Genomic DNA, 23,187 nt, shown 5'->3' on the forward strand with positions numbered 1-23,187 from the left:
ATTAAAAAAAAAAAAAAAGATTGAGCTGGGTGCAGTGGTACGCCTGTAATTCCAGCTACTTGAGAAGCTGAAGCAGGAGGATTGCTTAAACTCAGGAGTTTGAGGCCAGCCTGGGCAACTTAGTGAGACCTTGTCTCCAAAAGGGGAGGGAGGGAAGCCCCATTTGAGCATTTGCTAGATTTTGGTGTGGATGGTGGGGGTAAAGAATGCTGCTCATGTAAAGCTGGGATTGGTGGCACAGGCCAGTAATCCCAGGGACTCTACTTGTGAGGCTGAGGCAAGAGTTTGGCAAGTTTGAGGCCAGCCTGGACAATTCAGTGAGACTCTGTCTCAAAATTTTAAAATAATTTGGAATTTAGCTCAGTGATAGGATACCCCTGGGTTCACTCCCTGGTCCCAGTACTGGAAAAAATAAAATACAAAGAGAAAAGAAATGCCCATGTTGGGTGTACAGACTACTTGAGAAGAAAAAATATAGACATATGAAAGTTTAATAGCATGAGGCAATATGTAATCATATGTGGCAGAAATTAAAGAGATGAAAATACAGCTCTTCTTGCCACACAGGGTTATTGAAAGGACAGAATTTATGAAATATTTAGTTGATACATAAGCTATTATTAAGTAGACTATTTTTCCCCCTTAATTGGCACCTAGAACTTTAGAGGAGAAGTTACACTGACAATGTAAATTTTGGATATTTTGAGAGTCTGTACAAATAGCATAGTAAAACCTAAGACTCTACCATGAGGCTATGAAAAAGTTATAAAGAATGTACTGTCCTTAACAGCATTAATTAAACTTAGGTTGTTTTCTTATTTTCATGAATTCCTTTTTGTGATGTCTGGACTTGTTATACTTATTTACTTCATCAGTATGCTGGACTGTTTCTTCACAAAATATTAAGTATTTTTAATTGAGTATTTTTTATTTTTTTCAGTACTGGGATTGAACTCATGGTTCACACATGCTAGGCAAGCATTCTACCACTGAGCTAAGATTATTAGTTACATGGAAAGTTTTCAGTTCTATATCAGAACAAGTGTTTAGTAGGTAAGGATATGTAGTAAGAAAATTTGAAGTCGTTGGTTTTGCATTGACATTAATAGTGAATTGTGGGTTTGAGTTTTCTCCTCTTAACACTATTTGAAAGAAATACTTGGTATAATTGAATTCATTTGAGATAATTTTTATTCTTTGTCTCTAGGTACAATTGGTCATGTAGCTCATGGGAAGTCCACAGTTGTAAAAGCCATTTCTGGAGTTCACACTGTCAGGTTCAAAAATGAACTAGAAAGAAACATTACAATCAAGCTTGGATATGCTAATGCTAAGGTGAGCTATATATTATGAAATTAGAAACTATTTGTTTTTAATTATTGTGCAGATAACAACTTGAAATCATTTTCTTTTTCCTCTCTTGAAACTTGTAGATTTATAAACTGGATGACCCAAGTTGTCCTCGGCCAGAATGTTATAGGTCATGTGGAAGTGGCACACCGGATGAATTTCCTACAGATATTCCAGGGACCAAAGGGAACTTCAAATTAGTCAGGTGACCACTTTTGTGTTAAAAAGTACACCTTTTATTCTGCTGTTGTGCTTTCTTTCTTTCTTTTTTTAAGAAAACATTTGAGTTATTAAATAATGAACCTAACTGCTGAATGGTTTTCTTTTTCTTTTCTTTTTTTCTGGGGAGGAGGTACCGGGGATTGAACTCTAACCCTAACCTTAGCATTTCTGGCCAGGCACACAGTGGCACATGCCTATAATCCCAACTACTTGGGAGACGGAGGCAGGAGGATCACAAGTTTGATTCCAGCCTGGACAACTTACTAAGATCTTGTCCCAAATAATTTTTTTTTAAGTGGTACTAGGGATGGAACTTAGGGCCTCATTTGTGCTAGGCAAGCACTGTACCACTGAGCTACATCCCCAACCTTAAAATATAAAATTTTTTAAAAAGGGCTGGGTATTCACAAGGCACTAATTTAAAAACAGAAAATGAAAACACCTAAGTAAATAGCAGAAAGATCAGTAGAGGGAAGGTAATGGGGAGGGAGGGGAAGAAAGGGAGAAGTACTAGAGACTGAATTGGAACAAATTGTATTCCATGCTTTTATAATTATGTCAAGTGAATCCTAATGTTATACATAATTAAAAAGAACCAATATTTTAAAAGGGGCTAGGGATGTAGCCCAGTTGTACAGTGCTTGCCTAGTATGCATGAAGCCCTGGATTCAATTGCTGATACTACCAAAAAAAATAAATAAAATAAAAAAAAATAATAATAATTAAAGGTTCTGTAAACTAAAAATATTACATAAGCAGAATGGAAGAAAAAGAAACAATTCTGGGCTTTCTAAATTTCTTTTAAACATTTTCTTTTTAAGATAGAGGAACAAAGCCATTCTTAGTACTACTCTACCACACATGTACTTATTCCTCATCTATTTTCTGAATGTTATTGCATATTCTTATTCTTTATCAGAGGACACTGGTGTCTGTTTGGTAATGACTATGGGGGATGCAGATAGCCCACAAGGAGATTTTAGATCAGGGCAGGGCTAAGATTAGGGAGAGGTGGATGAAGCCACTCTGGGCCCAAGATTTAGAAGTGGAGGGTAGGCTAAAAATCTCGGAAATCAGTGTAAATGCTTTAATGTGGTGTTTTGTTTTGTTTTTGTTTTTAGACCTAGGGGCACTTTACCGCTGAGCTATATTCCTAACCCTTTTATTTTGAGGCTAAACTGCTGAAGCTGTCCTCAAACTCAAGATCTTTCTCCCTCAAGCTTCTGAATAGCTGGGATTACAGGCATGTACCACCATGCCCAGCTCAAATTGTTCAGATAATAGTCTTTATTCTATTAACACCATTTTTATACATCATTAGGTTTTGGCTTTCAAATCAGTGAGTGACATTCCCAGTGTATACTTTATACCAGTATTCTATATCATATTCACTTTGGGTTTGGGATTTTTTGTCACTTCAGTTATTTCTGCATGTAGCTAATTTTATTTGCTTTGTAATGATCTGCAGTGATTTTATTCTCAGCAAGTAATCTTATTTCCAAGGTCTAGAAACACCAAGTTTTCTAACCATTTTTATAGCAATAAGAATTCTCTTTATTATTGTCATATATGTAGGAAAAAAAAGAGAATTCTCTCCTAGGTCAGGTGTGGTGACACATAGCTTAAGAGGCTGAGGTAGGAGGATTACAGGTTTGCAGCCAGCCTCAGCAACTTAGTGATACCTTATCTTAAAACAAAACAAAACAAAAAAGAGCTGGGGGTGTAGTTCAGTGGTAGAGCACTCCAGGTTTAATTGCCAGTACCATCAAAAACAACAGCAAAAAATATTTCCTAAGTGATTTAACTTTAAAGAAATCTACAATTTGTATTTGTAAGTATTCATTGATCTGAAAACTGTCATTTCTCAATTGTTAGACATGTTTCCTTTGTTGACTGTCCTGGCCATGATATTTTGATGGCTACTATGCTGAATGGTGCAGCAGTGATGGATGCAGCTCTTCTTTTGATAGGTAAATACATCAGAATTTGTTTGCACTAGTCAATGTGGAACAAATCCAAGGTGGAATATTTAAAGAGGAACTAAAGCCTCTAAGGGCCATAGCCATTGCCTAAGGGTAATATGAATGAGAACTAACATCATCCAGGATGACATTCCTACCTAGAAAGCTATTACAAAAGACTAATCAAAATAGACCTGGGGCTAATAGTTTCTGTGAATTCTTATCATAGTATCCAAAAGAATAAAGGTCAATAGTGTGTTTTCCCCATCTAGGTCACATAAGGTGGTTTATTATTTTAGCTTAAAATTTATGTTAGAAGTATATTGATACTTGGCAACAATATTCAGGACTTTTGCCTTGAGTAAGGCTAGAATATTCTAACGTTTCCTTTATTGGATGCCAGTGCTGCTTTTTTTCCCGGTAGGTGGTGATAAAGTAATCACATAACAAAATTTATCATTTTAGCCATTTAAAGTATAAAATTAAATGGCATTAAGTACTTTTACAGTGTTGTATAATGTAGTGATTGTAGCAGTACTATTATCTAGTTCCAGAACATTTTCTCCACAAATGGAAACTCCATGCTCATTAAGTAGTCACTTCCCAATCCCCTTTCTCCCCAGCCCCCAGCAACCAATAATATGCATTCTATCTCTGAATTTGCCTGGTCTGGATGTTTCTAACTATACTTATACATCTTTTTTATTCTTCATCAACTAGCTGGTAATGAATCTTGTCCCCAGCCTCAGACTTCTGAACACCTAGCTGCTATAGAAATCATGAAACTGAAGCATATTTTGATTCTACAGAATAAAATTGATTTGGTAAAAGAAAGTCAGGCTAAAGAACAGTATGAACAAATCCTTGCATTTGTACAAGGTAAGAAGCCATAATATCTAATAAAACCAAGAATCATTTTGAGACATTTAATCCAGCCACTAGATATTAATTTTGAATAAAGGACACTTACCTAAAACAAGGTAAATTTCAGGGTCTGAAGCCTTAATTTCTGTACTAGTATTTGTTAGCAACTTGATGTAACTAGCAATGTATGTGTTTTTGAATTTGATATGCTAAAATATATTTTTGTTGGCTGAAAGTTAGAAATGAAGTTATATTCTAGAATCTTTCATCAGATTTTTAGAAAAAGTCCTCAAGGCTGAGGGTATAGTTCAGTGGTAGAGCGTGCATAAGGCCATGGATTTAATCCCTGGCATGGGCGGGGGCTTAGTGATAGTAGAATGAATAAAGTGTTCCTTTCTCTAGCAGCATAATGTTTTTTATTTCAAGGAAGACATGATGCATCTCATTGTTCACATTTGATTCTCTCTTAGAATCTTGGTTTTCTTATTAGAAAGATTAGCTTCCTACCAACCCAGTTCTGTCACCATGAAAAAGAAGTCATTTTGATTAAAATCTGATTATGTTTGGTCTATTTCTTTGACCAGTTTTTTAGACATATAATTAATAAGGAGCAAATATTATATATGCCAGCAGTCTTTGATTAGCAGAGTCTGTAATTTTATCTTAACATTTATTAGGAAGTTAATAACATGTTATTAGAAATCTTTTCAACAAGTACTCTTTCCCAGGAGTGTTAGTAAAGGAAATAGTATTCCTTTTCAGTAGTTAAAACAATGGTGAAATATTTTATCATCTTTCCAAACAGAATTATTGCTTTCTACTTATTGCTGGCATTTGTGTGGGTTTGTTAGGCTTCTATTTTAGTAATCTTGTTTTATGTAATAGATGCATAGAACAAGTTTATTAAAACTGAAGAATTTTGATCTTTCTTAATTTTGCCATATAGGTACAGTAGCAGAAGGAGCTCCCATTATTCCAATTTCTGCTCAGCTGAAATACAATATTGAAGTCGTTTGTGAGTACATAGTAAAGAAAATACCAGTACCCCCAAGAGACTTTACTTCAGAACCCCGACTTATTGGTAAGTGATAGGAGTCATCTTTAACTGTGTGTATGTCTCTCTCTCTCACTGAGGATTCTACTCAGGGCCTGGAGCATGCTAGGTAAACCCTCTACTATTGAGCAACATCCTCAGCCCTTACTTTATTTTGAGACAGTCTCACTAAGTTTCCAAGGCTGGCTGCAAATTTGTGATCCTCCTGCCTCAGCCTGCCAAGTAGCTGAGACAACAGGCATGTTCCACTATGTCCAACCAATCTTTATCTCTTATTTTGGTCTTTTCCATTAGTGATTCACCTTTATAAGTGTTTATTAATATTTCCTCTTTCTACAGAGGGATAAAAGTTTTTTGAAATTGATTAATTCTGAGATAGTGTTGGCAATGTTAGATTGAATTACTGTATGAGGAACAGAATCCTGAGTGCTATAGAAACTGTTAACCTTTTTTTATTTATTTTTAAATATTTATTTTTCAGTTGTAGTTGGACACAATACCTTTCTTTCTTTCTTTCTTTCTTTCTGTCTTTCTTCATTCATTCATTCATGTAGTGCTGAGGATCAAACCCAGGGCCTTACCTATGCTAGGCGCATGCTCGACTGCTGAGCCACAACCCCAGCCCCCACAATAATTTATTTTTATGTGGTGCTGAGGATCGAACCCAGGGCCTCGCACATGCTAGGTGAGCACTCTACTGCTGAGACACAACCCAACCACGCTGTTAACCTTTTTGATACTCAGTTTATGGTATGTTATGTGACCAACATGGAATTATAATGTTTTTATATTTTCCATACAAATGATGTCACTGTACCATTAACGAAAAACTAATCTTGGTGTAATTTGATCATCTAAGTTTGTGGTTCCTACGAAGAAATATAGGAGCTGTTTCAAAATAGACATTTGAGCCTCTTTAGGTCTTCATTTTGGGTTCCTGTGTTGTTTGGCAGGAAAAGTGCTTGAGTGACCGTATAGGTCATGTAGTCCTAGAGTTGTTTTGTAGTTTTGCAGAAGTCACATAATACAGAAATTCCTTATATAAAATGACATAGAATTTGCATATAATCCACCCACATTGTCCTCTATATTTTTTTTAGTGCTGGGATCAAACCTAGGGCTTCATATATGTTAGGCAAGCATTGTACCACTGAGCTGTAACCCTAACCCCTCCTGGATACTTAAAAGCATATCTAGGTTACTTGTAGTATCTAATATATTATAAATGAGGTATACATAGTATTGTTCAGGGAATAATGACACCCTCCCCCCCCTCAAAAAAACTGTATGTAAAATAAAAAATAAAAAACAAAACAAAACAAAAAAAAACTGTATGTATTCATTACAGACTCTTGATATATTTTTTTTTTTAAATCTGCCAAGCATGGTGGCATATACCTGAAATCCCAGCAACTCAGGAGGCTGAGGCAGGAGGATTAAAAGTTCAAGGTTTACTTTGGAAAAAATAAAAAGGGCTTGGGATATAATTCAGTGGTAAAGGCCCTAGGTTCAATCCCCAATACTCTCCCCACCCCAGTAAATAAATAAAAACAAAACATTTTTTTGAACTGTAGATGGTTGAAATTCACAGACATGGAACTCTCAGATATGAAGAGCCAACTTGTACCTCTTTTTTCTTTTCCCCCCCGATCTTTAATTTTTAAAAAATTTATTTTGATCTAAGAGAAATTAATTAAAAGACTGGCCTTAGCTTCTGTCTTCCTTTGTGAGAACAAATCATAATGATGGGCTGTTATACAAAATTCACATTGCTAGTCATAAAAATTATAGCATGAGGGTATATTAAAATTACACTTAGAAATTTCCTAGAAATGAAGACTAGTGTATCTACCTCTTATATAACACAAAATACAGATGATGATGCCCCCACAAAATAGCATCCAATACTTAGGTACTTCAGCAGAAGTACCCTTTTTCATTCAGTTATTAAAACATGAGCAACACACCTGAAAATTAGCCAGCTGAGTTTCACCTGGAATAGAAGATAGTGGAATTCAGAGCTAATAAGTATTCTCAGTGCAAGTAGACACAAGTTAAAAGTATGCATTTAGTCCAATACATTACTGGAGATATCCTTAGATTTTTTTTTTTTTTAACATTGAGTCAGGGTCTTGCTGAGTTGCTGAGGCTGGCCTTGAATTCAATATCCTCCTGCCTCAGCCTCCCAAGTTGCTGGAATTATAGGCATGTGCCGCCATGACCAGCCTCCAATATTCTTATTTATTTATTTAGTACCAGGGATTGAATCCAGGGGAGCCTAACCACTGCACCACATCCCCAGCCCCTGTTTTGTTATTTGAGACAGGACCACACTAAGTTGTTGAGGCGGGCTTTGAACTTGGGATCCTCCTGCCTCATCCTCTGGAGCTGTTGGGACTACAGGCGTGCACCAACAAACTTTTTTTTTTTAATAGCTTAAATGGTATTCTATTTTTGAAAAGTTAACATGGAAAAGAATATTTCTTATAAAGTTTAAATTAATAGAAATAGCTTTAATTTGTTTTCTTTTAGTTATTAGGTCATTTGATGTCAACAAGCCTGGTTGTGAAGTTGATGACCTTAAGGGAGGTGTTGCTGGTGGAAGTATTCTGAAAGGAGTATTAAAGGTAAGGTAGGCTTGAGTTGTTATTGTTTTTGTTTCACCCTGTCTTAAGAAAAAGGATGAATAATCCAAGTTGAGTAAAATGGTTTATGGTGTTCGTTATTTGATATAAATTTGTTTGCTTTTATGTCTTTGTAATGTGTCTTAACCTAAATTTATAGGCTTCTTGTAAGTATGAAGCACGTTTTATGTGGTGATGGGTTTGTGTGGTAGGTAGTAACATGAGTGGTTCTGATTTTGAAGGTCTCTTTCACATTTATTTTTCCTTTTATTAAAATGGTGATCTTTGAAATAGAGGAAGGTTTGCCGTTTTGGTTTCATGGTCTTACTGTTAGAACTTTAGATAGATAAATGATAATTGTGTTAATTCATAGTAATTTTCATTACTGATTATATATTTACAGGTGGGCCAGGAGATAGAAGTCAGACCTGGTATTGTTTCCAAAGACAGTGAAGGAAAACTCATGTGTAAACCAATCTTTTCCAAAATTGTATCACTTTTTGCCGAACATAATGATCTTCAGTATGCTGCTCCAGGGGGTCTTATTGGTAAGGATTTCAACCTCTCATCCCTTTTCTTTTAATTTGTAGATATTCATGATACTTTTCATGGGAAATAGATTACTCATAAAGCTATATTGTAGTGGTTTTTTGTTTGTTTTTTTATTGAACCTAGGGGCATTTTATCACTCACTGTCTATATCCCTGGCCTGTTGATTTTTTAATTTTTTGAGCACAGGACCTTGTTGTACTGCCCATGTTAACCTTGAACTCCTGGATTCAAGTAGTCCTCCTGCCTTAGCCTCATGAGTAGCTGGAACTGAAGGCACATGTCACAACAGTACCTAGCTTATACTTTTTTTGTAGGGGCATGGTGAGAGAGAGTGGTTGGGTTTTATTTTTTTGGTTTTGGTGGTTTTATGTCTGTGTGCACACCTATGTGGGTTTGAGTTCAGCGCTTTGCATTTGCTAGGTAAGTGCTCTCCCACTGAACTATATGCCCAGCCCTCTTTATATTTTATTTTGAGACAGGGTCTCACTAAGTTGTTGAGGTTGGCCTTGAACTTATGATCCTCCTGCCTTAGTCTCCTGAATAGCTGGAATTATAAACATGCCCATGCCCAACTTGAGAGTGGTTACTTTTTGTGTGTATTTTGCAAATGGAAAGTTACTCAAAGATGTCAGTCAAATAATGTTTACACTGGGCTGGGGTTGTGGCTCGGTGGTAGAGTGCTCACCTGGCACATGTGAGGCTCTGGATTCTATTCTCAAAACCACATAAAAATAAATAAATAAAATAATAAAGGTATTTTGTCCAGCTACCAAAAAATAATAACAATATTTACATTGATGTGGGAATAAAAGAAGATAACCTCTAAGTGGGTGTGACTGCGTGCACCTGTAGTCCTAGGTACTTAGGTGACTGAAGTTGAATGATCACTTGAGCAAGGGGTTCAAGGCCAGGGTGGGCAATGTAGTGAGACCATGTCTTTTTTTTTTTTTAAAAAAAAGTAACTTTCCCTGTGTAGGAAATTACTCAAAGTTGTGGGGGTTTTGGAGGTTTTTTTTTTTTTTTTTAGTGGGGGGATAATGGGGATTGATCTCAGGGGAGCTTTACCACTGAACTACATTCTGTCCTTTTTTTTTTTAATATTTTTTAGTTGTTAAATACAGTATCTTTGTTTATTTTTATGTATTGCTGAAGATAGAACCCAGGGCCTCAAATGTGCTAAGCGAGCACTCTACCGCTGATCCACAACTACAGCCCCTTGTTTTTTGAGATAGGGTCTCACTTCTCACTAAGTTTGCTAGGTTGATGAGGCTGGCAAAGGTCTGATAGCTCAATGGTAGCGTGCCCCTGGGTTCTCTCCCCAGTGCCAGGGAAAAAAGTGAAGATTCAGCAAATATTAGGGCTATTATCATATCTTTGGATTAAAGAAGAAAACGTTGGGTGAAAAAGCAGTTTATTTTTCACCAAATTGGTGCTCTGGTTTTTTACTATATAGTTCATTTTTCTATTATATCCTGTAATTGAGATTATTGCATAAAGTTTTACCTTTTGTGGAGAAGGAAATTCTGGAAACTTTTTTCAGATATGGTCTCACTGAGTTGCTTAGGACCTTGCCGAATTGCTGAGGCTGGCTTTGAACTTGAAATTCTCCTGCTTCAGCCTCCCAAGATGCTGGGATTATAGGCATGTGCCGCGGTGCCCAGCTTGGAAACATTTTTTTATAATGTAATTTATGGTACCAGGTGTGGTGGCATATGCCTGTAATCTCAGATATTAGGGAGGCTGAAGCAAGAGGATCACAAGTTCAACCAGTCTCAGCAATTTAGTGAGACCTTGTCTCAAAATAAAAGACTGAAAATGTACCTCAGTGGTAAAGTGCCCCTGTGTTTCAGTCCCTGGTTTAAAAGAAAAAAGAATGTAATTTATGGAACTCTTCAAACTTAACAATAGAAAGTAGAATATTGTAATGATAATCTTTATATAGCAGCCATTCAGTTTATAGCCTCACTAAATTGCTGGAGCTGTCTTTGAACCTTTGATCCTCCTATCTCAGCCTCCTGAGCCTCTGTGATTACAGGCTTGGGCCACCGCACCTAACTAAGCTAGCTTTTTGATCAACCTTCCAGGAAATGGCATGCGAATATTCTGCAAATTACTGATTTTTTTCTTTTTTTTTTTTTTCCCCTAATCCTGGGGATTGAACCAAAGGGTATGTTCTACCTCTGAGGTATATCCCCATATATATCTTTTGATTTTTTATTTTGAGGCAGGGTCTCACTAAGTAGCTGAGGCTGGCCTTAAACTCAATATCTTTCTGCCTCAGTCTCCTGAGTTAACTGGAATTTCAGGCGTGTCACTGTGCCTGGCTCAATTTATATCTTTTCAAATTTCAGTAAGGATATTCAAACTCAATTTGTATCAGGTTATTATCTCTATTTGCCTTTTGTTTAGAATTTAACAAAGAGAATTTTTCTGTTCTCAGTTGCCCAAAGGACCTGTGGGTCAATTCTCTTTCCTCAGATGAAACAGGTATTTTGTTATTTCTATGTAGCTGTTATATGGGCATTAAAATACAAGTGTGTATTAATATGTGTAGAAGTACACCATGCTTAGCTGGGCGCGGTGATATGTGCCGGTAATCCCAGTGGCTTGTGAGGCTGAGACAGGAGGATTGCAAGTTCAAAGCCAACCTCAGCAACGGGGAGGTGCAAAGCAACTTAATCAGACCCTGTCTCTAAATAAAATACAAAATAGGGCTGGGAATGTGGCTCAGTAGTCAAGTGCCCCTGAATTCAGTCCCTGTTACCCCCCCAAAAAAAGAAATATACTACGCTTGTTTGACTAAGTTTTGGGCAAATAATTTACTTTATAAGTGTTTCAGGGTTATGTCCATATTTTTTTACATTAGGAGTTGGAACAAAAATCGACCCCACTTTGTGCCGTGCTGACAGAATGGTGGGGCAGGTACTTGGTGCTGTTGGAGCTTTACCTGAGATTTTCACAGAATTGGAAATTTCCTATTTCCTGCTTAGACGACTTCTAGGTGTACGCACTGAAGGAGACAAGAAAGCAGCAAAGGCAAGTGCTCTTTGTAATTTCTTTTTCCAAAAAAGTGGCCATGATGTTAAACCCAGTTTTTAGTTAACATAGAAATAAGGTAAATTATTTTGATTTCTTGAAAATCAAGAACAACTATATGGCAATCAGCCTAAGGTTAAAAAAAAGAGAGAGAAAGTAGGGAAAAGAATTTGTGTCATGTATGACATAGACATTATATTCCTAATATCCTTGTGTTTCAGTAAGAATTTGTAGAAAAAGGAAAAGAAAGGTTGAGGGGAGATCTCATGAAAATCGAAAGGAGATTAGTAGAATACAGGAAAGAGATGGGGGAGGGAGAAGGGGCAGGAAAGGGGATGTACTGGGGAAACAACCATGTGTGGTAGGTGGTAGCAAATTTTAAAGAGGCTCAGAGAGTTCAGTTGCTGGCTTAGACACATGAGTTGAATTGGATCTCCAGAATCATCTTATTAACTCTTCTTCTGGAATAATTTTTTATTGGTGCATTATAGTTGTACATAATAATTGGGTTTGTTACATTCTCATACATGCACATGATATTAACTCTTACATAGCCATTTTCCTGCCTTGCCCCACTTAGGAAATTTTGTATCTCATCTCTACTATAGGTTGTTTATCCTTAATTTAAAAATCTGAGGTCCAAAGTCCAAAACTTTTTTAGGCACCAACATGATACCATAAGTGGAAGATGCCACAAGTGGAAAATTCCACACCTAACCTTATGTGATAAGTCATAGTCAGAACATAGGTGCACTAAAAATATTGTATAAAATTTCTTTTAAGCTGTGTGTATAAGGTTTATGTAAAACAATTGAATTTTGTATTTAGACTTGTGTCCCATCCCCAAGATAAGCTTATTATGTGTAGGCAAATATTTTAGACTCCAAAAACATCCAGAACGCTTGTATTTCTAGGCATTCCCAGTAAAGGGTACACAATTTCATTCTGTATAGAAGTTCTTCAGAATTTTAGGAGGTTTTATGCTGTAGCTACTAGCTTATTTTTTTAAAGTAGATTTTGTGTGAAATCAGCATGTGCTAAATCAACTAGTTTGTTATCTTTAGAGTATATTATAGTTCACATTTCATTATAATGAAATTTCTGTAGAATTTTTTTCTTTTATAATTGTCTTGCCCCACATGTTTTCCTGGTACACTGTAGTCATACATAATTGTGGGGTTATAATTATCTTAATTCCAAAAATATTTGGTAAGTCCCCACTCATTCTTGGAAAGCATGTTTTTGATTTTGGGATTTGTTCTTCCCTAATTTGTTTCCATAGGTCCAAAAACTGTCTAAGAATGAAGTGCTCATGGTGAACATAGGATCACTGTCAACAGGAGGGAGAGTTAGTGCTGTCAAGGCTGATTTGGGCAAAATTGTTTTGACTAATCCTGTGTGCACAGAAGTAGGAGAAAAGATTGCCCTTAGTCGAAGAGTTGAGAAACACTGGCGGTAAGTTTATTAGCCTTTGCCAATGTAAGGATCAGTTTCCTTAAGTTCATGGTGGTGTAAACACAGATGCACATTCTTTGAACACAATAGTTAGTGTAGCTTTAGCTCTTAACTATTTGTTTTGATGACTTTGAAAACTATTTGTAGCCTCCATTTGTAGTCCCATATTTTAGTCCAGATACTACAGTTGTCTTCCCTATGCAAACACCAGTGAATTTAGAGTCAATAATTCCATTGTTGTTTTTTATTATTATTGTTATTGTTATTGTTATTATTTATTTTTGGTGCCGGAGAATGGACCCAGGGACTTGTGAATATTAAGCCTGCCTTCTACTGAGTTTTACCCCTAGTCTGTGGCTATTTATTTATTTATTGGTACCAGGGATTGAACCCAGGAGCACTTTACCACTGAGCCACATCCCCAGCCCTTTTCTATATTTTTATTTAGAGATAGGGTCTCTTTGAGTTTCTTAGGATCTCACTAATTGCTGAAGCTGGCTTTAAACGCGTGATCTGTGATCCTCTTGCCTCAGCCTCCTGAGCCACTGGAATTTCAGGCATGTACCACTGTGCATGGCCTGTCTTTGCCTTTTTAAAAACTAAACAGGGAAATCACAAGAATTATACAGAAAATTCCTGTATACTCCTTTCTCAGACACAAGCACATACACATTTACATATATATACATGTGTATGTATATATGTGTGTGTGTATGTGTATATAATAGTTGTCAATTAATTTTCTTTGTTTATTTATTTATATGCGGTGCTGAGAATCAAACCCAGTGTCTCACATGGTAAGCAAGTGCTCTATCACTGAGCCACAATTCCAGCCACAGTATATGTATAACTTTTTAGAGCTGTGGGTAGCTTGGTGGTGGAGTACTTGCCTAACATGTGAAAGGCACTGGGTTTGATCCCTGGTACCAAAAACAAAACAAAACAAAGGTGGGCATGGCTGTGCACATCTGTAATCCTAGCAGCTCCAGAGGCTGCGGCAGGAGGATCACGCATTCAAAGCCAGCCTCAGCAAAGATGAGGTGCTAAGCAACTCAGTGAGACCCTGTCTCTAAATAAAAATAGGGCTGGGGATGTGGTTCAGTGGTTGAGTGCCCCTGATTTCAATCCCTGGTACCCAAACAAACACCACCAAACAACAACAAAAATACAAGAATGTACATATTGGGGAAGTACGTTGTGTATGTCATTCTCCTTGATCTATTATATTAAACTTCATTTCTATTTCCAAAAAACAAAGATATTCTCTTTCATAACCACTTTAAGAAATTTAATATTGACAAAATACTAAAATCTATACCCCATATTCCAGTTTTATCACTTGTTCCAATAATAACCTTTATAGACCTCCAGTCTAGAATCTTGGGTTACATTTAGGTTTTGTGTGTCTTTGATCTCTGATCTGGAACTTCTTCAGCCTTTCTTTATCTCTCTCTCTTTTTAAAACCAGGCCACTTAACCGCTGAGACACATCCCCAGCCCTTTTTATATTTCATTTAGAGACAGGGTCTCACTAAGTTGCCTAGGGCCTCACTGAGTTGCTGAGGCTGGCTTTGAGGTCATGATCCTCCTGTCCTTAATCTCCCAAGCTTCTGGGATTACAGGTGTGGACCAACACGCTCAGCTCTGTCCCCATAATTTTGTTGTTCATATTTTTTTTAGTTGTCAATGGACCTTTTATTTATTTATATGTGTATTGAGAATTGAACCCAGTGCCTTATACATGCTAGGCAAGCGTTCTACCACTGAGCCACAACCTCAGCTCTCCCCATAATTATTCTAATCACCCTTGACTCTTTTCTATCCTCACCACCTACCTCCTCTGTGTGTGTGCAGGAGGGCAGGGGGTTACTGGGGATTGAATCCAGGTCCTTGCACATACTAGGCACACACTGTGCCACTGAGCTATATCCTCAGCCCATCTACCTTCTTTAATTAAGGCTTGATAGTAGGCCCTTGATGGTCTCTTATTACTTACTGTTCAGAAGTTTGACGAGTTAAAGTTTTTGTTGTATTTTAAGAAAATAATTCTGCTTTGTCATATTTTGTGTTTATTTGATTTTATTCTTTTGTGTGGTTATACTAATCAAAAAAAACCTACATAAAATAAAAAGGGCTGCAGTTGTAGCTAAGTGATAGAGTGCTTGCCTGGCAAGCCCAAAGCGCTGGGTTTAATCCCTAGTACCACAAAAAAACTCAACATGGAACTGTGTTATTATCACTTGTTGAATGTTTCATTTCATAAACTTGAACATATTTTTAAATAAAGAGTATATTTGGGACTTTCTACTAATATTACAAGAGGATTCTATCCAAATAAAATTGGCAAGTATATTAAAATCCCAATAAGAAAAAAGAGAGCATCTGAATGATCCTTTATTTATTTTGATACTGGGGATTGAACCCAGAAGTGCTTTAACACTGAGCTATATCCCAGTCCTTTTTTTGAGACAGGGTCTCAAAGTCATCAAGGCTGGCTTTGAACTTGGATCCTCCTGCTTCAGCTTATAAGTCACTGGTATTACAAGCATGTGTCAGCACTCCAGGCTGATCCTTTTATTTTTAAGAATTGTGGGTTTATCCATGTTTAGGTGGACTTTGTTCAAGAAGCTGCAATTGAGGTGACAACCAGCCTGGTCATTGACTAGGACAGACATTGAAAGAGGATGTAGAAGTCCCTTTGCTATCAAGAGTAATCAGTTTACCCGTGTCTCCAAAGGTTGAGGCAGGAGGATCACAAATTTAAGGCTAACCTTAGCAACTTAGTGAGGCCCTAATCAACTGAATGAGACCCTGTCTCAAAATGAAAATAAAAAGGGCTGGAGATGTAGCTCAGTGGTTGGTAAAACACCTCTGGGTTTAATTCCCAGTACTGCCCCCCCCAAAACAAAACAAAACAAAAAAATCTGCTTATAGACTGAGTTCCTCTGGTTCTCTTAAATTTCCTTTACCATGTAGGGTCACACTAAATGCATTATGATCTGTTGAAGTGCTGAGTGATAGAAAAGCATTTTTCAAAGGGAACAGCATAGAATGAGGTTGTAAAAAATAATCAGACTGATGTGATTTATGTATTGGCTTGGTTCCTTCAGTGGAATAAAGAGCTCTTAGTTGGATCTGAAGGGTTAGGTATATTTTGATAGAGTAAAGACAAGTATATTCATGGTAGCAATTTTTGTTTGCTTTTCCTATCATGCTAGCCAGATCTTACCTGATTCTAAGAAATTAGTGTGCCCTTTCTTTATGGAGGAGCAGGTTGTGGGAACAAATTTGAATTTAGAAGATAGGCAGGTCCAACCAGTTCTATCATATAATTGTGTGGTGATGCTAATGAAATGGATGTTAATATTCATGATTTTTTTCTATTTTCATTTTTCAGTTTAATTGGTTGGGGTCAAATAAGAAGAGGAGTGACAATCAAGCCAACCGTAGATGATGACTAAAGAATCCCAGTTAAATAATGCATTTGGATGGAGCTGGAATTTCTCTTAACAACCTAGGGGTATATTTTCAGAGCAATACTATGGAATTAATTTCACAGCTCATTACCTTAGTAGGTAGCTGTAAGGTTATTCTCATTTTTTGATGATGAAAATTTAACCTCTAGCACTAATATAGTATCTACAATAAATGTAAAAATTGGTGTAGTGTTGGATTGAATCTACATTTTAACAGAAGTTAAACATTCCTAAGTAATGTATAATTTATACATCCATGCAGGTTTAAAATGAAACTGCTTGCCACACATCCAGCCTTTGCTGTAACATGCATGCCATGGAATCTGTTTGAAATAAAAATTTTCCTTTTCTTTTTTATGATTCTTTTCTGTAGCACCAGGCTGAAGGACTGTTACACCAGTAAAAACTGGAAGACACCGACTCCCTTTGGCCCCATATTTTATGTTTTATCTTTGAAATTTTGAGAGAAAATGAAATCAATAAGTTCAGATAAAATTGCCTTTTTGAGCACACGTGCTCATTCCCATGACAAACGTTTCCTCTTATTATTTTCCTGGCCTGAAACATAGGAAACCAGAATCAGAAGTTCTCACCCTCTCACCATGGTGCCCTGATATTATTTCTGTGTTGGTTTATGCCTAAAACCTAACAGTCACTCATTGGAAATAATGTTAGGCCAAATGATTCTAGATAACTAACAAAGATCTTTCCAGTCTTTACATTTGGAGGGGGTTTGTTGGTTGATAGGTTGCACTGCTGGGGATCTAACCTAGGGTCTCATGAGGCAAGTGCTCTACCTCTGAGCTGTACCCCTTGCCCTGTTTGTTTCTTAACTACTTAATTGGTATGATTATGAAATAGATTCTAATCTTAGTAATCTTTGGACTTTGCAAGAGATTAAAAGGTAAAAAAGCAAAAGGTGAGTCCTTTTAATTTTTAACACATTTTCCACGTCCCTGTATTCTTCCTGGTACTGTGCTTTTAAATTTTTATTTATTTATGATTTTGCTTCATAAGAGATTCTGTTTTTTTAAAACTCCCCAGTGTTGAGAAGTAGGCATATTAAATAAAAGTACCTCGAGCTGGGGATGTGGTTCAGTGGTAAGAGTGCTTGCCTAGCATGTGCAGGGTCATTGGTTCAATCCCCAGCACCACCAAAAAAAAAAAAATTGGTAGTCTGATAAGATGCTTTAGTTTGCTTTTCTTAAATCTACATTGAGATGAGATTTAATGCCACAGTCTGTCATATTGTGCTCTTTTGGACATTGAAGTTGCCTTGACGAATTTTTGAAGCTGTGGGGTAGTAGGCTGTGATTTGTTAATGAGTTTTGAAGAAACATTATTAATGTTACAATGCTTGATTGACTTTGAAAGGTTGTGCTGTATCATAAGGAACACATTTAAATAAAACAAGGTTTTAAATTTAGCAATTTTATAATCTAATGTCCCCGTGTGTTTTTGGGGGGGGAGGAGATTGGGGGGTAGCGTTGGTTTTACAGTACTGGGGATTGAACCCAGGGCCTCATGCATGTTGGGTAAGTGCTCTACCTCTGAGCTACATCTCCACCCCTTTTTATTTTGAGACAGGGTCTCACTGAGTTGCTGAGGCTGGCCTTGAACTTGTTATGTTCCTGCCTTAGCCTCCTAAGTAGCTGGGATTACAGGCATGCACCACTGTGTTGGGTCCTCTTGAATTTTGTAAACACTGTATATCAGAAATTCTGGAATAAGATAAGACCCAAAATAATTAATCTTGTGTCAGACTGAAACCAGAAATCTCTTGTAATTAATTTCAAACGTCCACATGAATTTTAACAACTTTGCAAAACACTGGGCTTAGCTTAATAAGTATATACAGATAGGAAAACAATGGACCTTATTGTCACAGAATTTGAAGTCAGTACAGTGATTCTCAGCAAAAGATGTACCTGGTCAAAAATCTACCTGTAAGGCAGTGTTCCTGATGAAGGTATGTTACATATGTAAATCCTCTTGGCTCTACCTTCAGTATATTTTCAAATCTGACCAGTTCTCATCACTTCCATTGTTTACCACCATAGTAAAAACCACCAGTGACTTTCACCTGAACTACCCTGACTCCTCCCTGTTTCTGTGCTTGTCCCACTGCAGTCTGTGCTCAACACAGTAGTCAGTCATCCTTTTTGTAAGAGTGCTATGTACGACTCTAAAAATAAGTTGTACAGTTAGCCTACCAGAAATAAGGGCTGTGAAGGCAGTTTAGCCTGTGATATTATCCATATGACTCCCAGGCTGACCTGGAAAACTCTTTATTTTACTCCTATGTAACCTCCAGAGATAGTATATGTGTGCACACTTGTTTTTTGCAGAGAAAAAAATTTTTAATAAGTGTGCAAATAACTACTCAAAATTTATGGAGTCTTTTCTAGAAAAGCTTGAAATGATGATGCTTCCAGTTAAATGGATGCTTTTCTAGAATACATATTTGTGTGTGTATGGTGCTGGGAATGGAGCTCAGGGCTTCATGCATGGTAGGCAGGTGTTTTTCATTGAACTACATGCCCTGTTATATTTTTTTAAAATTACCAAAGATAAAGCAGATATCCTTAACCAATTGGTACTCATGAGACAGGTTATTTTAAAATGACCACTCTACTGGGCATGGTGGTGCCCTTCTGTAATCCCAGCAATTCAGGAGGCTGAGGCAGGAGAATCATAAATTTAAGGTCGGCCTCAGCTAGCAAGGCCTTGTCTAAAAACAATTTTTTTAAAAGGTGGGAAATAGTCATTTTGATAATATTAATTCTGCCTATCCAAGAGCAAGGTAGATCTTTCCATCTTCTAAGGTCTTTGACTTCTTTAGGGTTCTGTAATGACCATACATCCAAAAGCACTATACAGATTTAATGCAATTCTGATCAAAATCCCAATGATATTACTCATAGAAATAGAAAAAGCAATCATGAAATTCATCTGGAAAAATAAGAGACCCAGAATAGCTAAAGCAATGCTTAGCAGGAAGAGTGAAGCAGGTGGCATCACTATACCAGACCTTAAACTATAGTACAGAGCAATAGTAACAAAAACAACATGGGGTTGGCACCAAAACAGACTGGTAGACCAATGATACAGAATAGAGGACACAGAGACTAACCCACAAAATTACAATTATTTTGTATTAGACAAAGGTGCCAAAAACATGAATTGGAGAAAAGATGGCCTCTTCAACAAATGGTGCTGAGAAAACTGGAAATCCATATGCAACAAAATGAAATTAAACCCCTACCTCTCACCATGCACAAAACTCAAAATGGATCAAGGATTTAGGAATAAAACCAGAGACCTGTGTCTAATAGAAGAAAAAGTAGGCCCTAATCTCCATCATGTGGGATTAGGCCCCGACTTCCTTAACAAGACTCCTTTGGCACAAGAATTAAACTCAAGAATCAAAAAATGGGACAGAATCAAACTAAAAAGTTTCTTAGCAAAAGAAACAATCTGTGAGGTGAATAGAAAGCCTTCATCTTGGGAAAATCTTTACCCCTCACACATCAGATAAAGCACTAATCTCTAGGGTATATAAAGAACTCAAAAAGTTAAAACACCAAAAAAAAAAAAAAAAAAAACACACACACACACACACAAATAACCCAATTAATAAGTGGGCCAAGGACCTGAATAGACACTTCTCAGAAGATGATATACAATCAGTCGACAAAATATGAAAAAACATTTATCATCACTAGCAATTAGAGAAATGCAAATCAAAACCACTCTAAGATTTCATCTCACTCCAGTGAGAATGGAAGCTATTATGAAGACAAACAACAATAAGTGTTGGTGAGGATGTGGGGGAAGAGGCACACTCATACATTGCTGGTGTAACTGCAAATTGGTGCAGCCAGTATGGAAAGCAGTATGGAGATTTCTTGGAAAATTGGGAATAAAACCACCATTTGACCCAGCTATCCCTCTCCTTGGTCTATACCCAAAGGACTTAAAAATAGCATACTACAGGGACACAGCCACATCAATGTTTATAGCAGCACAATTCAAAATAGCTAAACTGTGGAACCAACCTAGATGCCCTTCAGTAGATGAATGGATAAAAAAATGTGCCATATATACACAATGGGATATTACTCAGCAATAAAATAGAATAAAATCGTGGCATTTGCAGGTAAATGGATGGTGTTGGAGAAGATAATGCTAAATGAAGTTAGCCTATCCCCCCAAAAAAATGCTGAATTTTTTCTCTGATTCATAGTGGGATAGGGAGAGGGAGCATGAGAGGAATAGATGAACTCCAGATAGGGCAGAGGGATTGCAGGGGAAGGGAGGGGACATGGGGTTATAAATCATGGTGGAATGTGATGGACATCATTATCCAAAGTGCATGTATGAAGACACGAATTGGTGTGAATATACTTGTATACAACCAGAGATGAAAAATTGTGCTCTATATGTGTAATAAGAATTGTAATGCATTCCACTGTCATAAATAGAAACAAAAAGATGGGAAATAACTAAGTGGTAGAGGCTTACTTAGCTCGTACAAGGCCCTGGGTTCAATCCTCAGTACTGATTTTTTTTTTTTATAAAAGAGGAGAATATGACTAATAAAGTAAACAGTATTGGATTGGGAATACTGAATATTGTACAGATGACTGTGCCTCCTATATTTTTCTACTAAAATTCTCAGTAGGGCTTTTTTGGGTGAGGGTGGGGTGCTGGGGATTGAACCCAGGGGCACTTTACCACTGAGCTACATCCTCAGCCCTTTTTAATTTTGACACAGGGTCTTGTTGAATTAGGGCCTTGCTAAATTGCCAAGGTTGGCCTCAAGCTTGCAATCCTCCTGTCTCAGCCTCCCAAGTCACTGGGATTACAGGTGTGTGTACCACACCCAGCTTACTATGGCTTTTTAAAAGAACTTGTCCAGCTGAATTGAAAGAGTTGGAAAAGTAAATTCACAAGAATAATAAACTTTAAAAACAATTATGATTGGAGGATAACCATATTTTAGAATATATAAAACTACAACATTTGCATTTATAAATATATTTATAAGTGCGGTATTGATGCAGGGATAGGGAAGTCATTGAAACAAGCTTTACAACCAAATGTGAAATTACAGAAATAAATGCTATAGGCAGCATCCGTGTCAGGGAAAGGGTATACTTTTTTTTAATAGGGAAAAGAACAAAATTTACTACATTTCTAAGGCATGGGAGTATTAATCTCTGCAATAAGACTTTTTGTAATCAAAATAGCTAGTCATGCTAGGTGTGGTGTCGTACTCCAGCAACGTGGGAGGTTAAAGCAGGAGGATCAAAAATTTGAGGCCAGCCTCAGCAATTTGGCAAAGCTCTAAGCAACTTAGCAAGACCCTATTTCAAAATAAAAAAGGGCTTAGAATGTAGTTCTGTGGTAAAGTGCTCCTGGGTTCAATCCCCAGTACTCTCTGCCCCTCAAAAAAAGTCATTTAGGATTCAATTTTTATTGAGACAAGATTATGAACAAAGAAAATATGGATTATTTTAGTAATTGAAGTGAAGAAGGCAAAACAAGAAACTTAAGACCCTTAAGAAAAAAAGTTTAGTGGCTGGGGTTGTGGCTCAGCGGTAGAGGGCTTGCCTAGTATGTGTGAGGCATAGGGTTCGATTCTCAGCACCACATATAAGTAAATAAAATCCCTTCAAGAACTAAAAAAAAAAAATTAAATTAAAAAGCTGAGCTATACACTGGTGCATACCTATAATCCTAGCGACTCAGGAGTCTGAGGCAGGAGAATCGCAAGTTAGAGGCCAGCATCAGCAATTTAACCAAGACTCTGTCTAACAATAAAAAATACGAAGTAGCTCAATTTTAACGCATTTCCCTAGCATGCACAATGCCCTGGGTTCAGTTCCCAGTATGACAAAAAGAAAGGGCCAGGGATGTAAGCTCAGTGGTGGAGTGCCCCTGGGTTTAATTCACAGTATTACAAAAGAAAAAAAGAGGTGTGTCAAGGGAATAAGTGCCACATCAATGTTAGCATAGAACCTGTTGGAATCAAGTTTATTTTCTCTAACAGCTTCATAGGAAGAAAGCCAAAACTAACAAGTGAATTCATGCCACTTGTGTATTAGTGAAATTATACATTAAAAGCCTCTATTGATGGGGTTGGGGCTGTAGCTCAATGGTAAAGCATTTGCCTAGCACGTGTGAGGCACTGGGTTCGATCCCCAGCATCACAGAAAAATAAATAAATAAAATAAAGGCCCATCTACAACTAAAAAAAAATTTTTTTAAAAAAACCAACCAAAAAAGGCCTCTGTTGAGCTGATTTACAATCTATTTTCCTATAACAAATACTTTCTACCACACATAATTTCTTGTGACAACTTTATAGTGAATAATATATTCTCCACAACAAACATATAAAAAGACAATAGAAGTCATAATGGTAAGTACTATACTACAAAGAGGTAACAATAAATCTGTTTAAAATGATATTGCGTAAATTGGACATGGTAGCACGGCCTATAACCCCAGGGACGTGGAAGGCTGAGGAAGTATGAGGCCCGCCTTGGCGAGTTAGTGAGGCCCTAAGCAACTTTGTGACTCTGTCT

General features: G+C 37.0%; 1 protein-coding gene across 1 annotated transcript; it reads left to right on the forward strand.

Moving 5' to 3' along the window:
* Window positions 1-1,183: 1,183 nt before the first annotated feature.
* Eif2s3 (eukaryotic translation initiation factor 2 subunit gamma) lies at window positions 1,184-16,946 on the forward strand. The gene is made up of 10 exons (XM_015487982.2): window positions 1,184-1,335; window positions 1,434-1,555; window positions 3,448-3,542; window positions 4,254-4,412; window positions 5,344-5,478; window positions 7,984-8,078; window positions 8,479-8,623; window positions 11,494-11,663; window positions 12,946-13,118; window positions 16,516-16,946. Exons 3-10 carry the CDS (start codon window positions 3,488-3,490, stop codon window positions 16,577-16,579), a joined length of 996 nt encoding a protein of 331 aa, XP_015343468.2. The 5' UTR covers window positions 1,184-1,335; window positions 1,434-1,555; window positions 3,448-3,487; the 3' UTR covers window positions 16,580-16,946.
* The last annotated feature ends 6,241 nt before the right edge of the window (window positions 16,947-23,187 follow it).

This window comes from Marmota marmota, unplaced genomic scaffold (genome assembly GCF_001458135.2).
Source record: "Marmota marmota marmota unplaced genomic scaffold, marMar, whole genome shotgun sequence".
NCBI classification, from domain to species: Eukaryota; Metazoa; Chordata; class Mammalia; order Rodentia; family Sciuridae; genus Marmota; species Marmota marmota.

Excerpts from the sequence above, each read along its gene's own strand:
- Eif2s3 (XM_015487982.2), top strand. The coding sequence starts at position 3,488 with ATGGCTACTATGCTGAATGGTGCAGCAGTGATGGATGCAGCTCTTCTT. Across the intron at positions 3,543-4,253 it reads TGCAGCTCTTCTTTTGATAG|CTGGTAATGAATCTTGTCCC; the intron begins GTAAATACATCA and ends TTCATCAACTAG. Across the intron at positions 11,664-12,945 it reads GAGACAAGAAAGCAGCAAAG|GTCCAAAAACTGTCTAAGAA; the intron begins GCAAGTGCTCTT and ends TTGTTTCCATAG.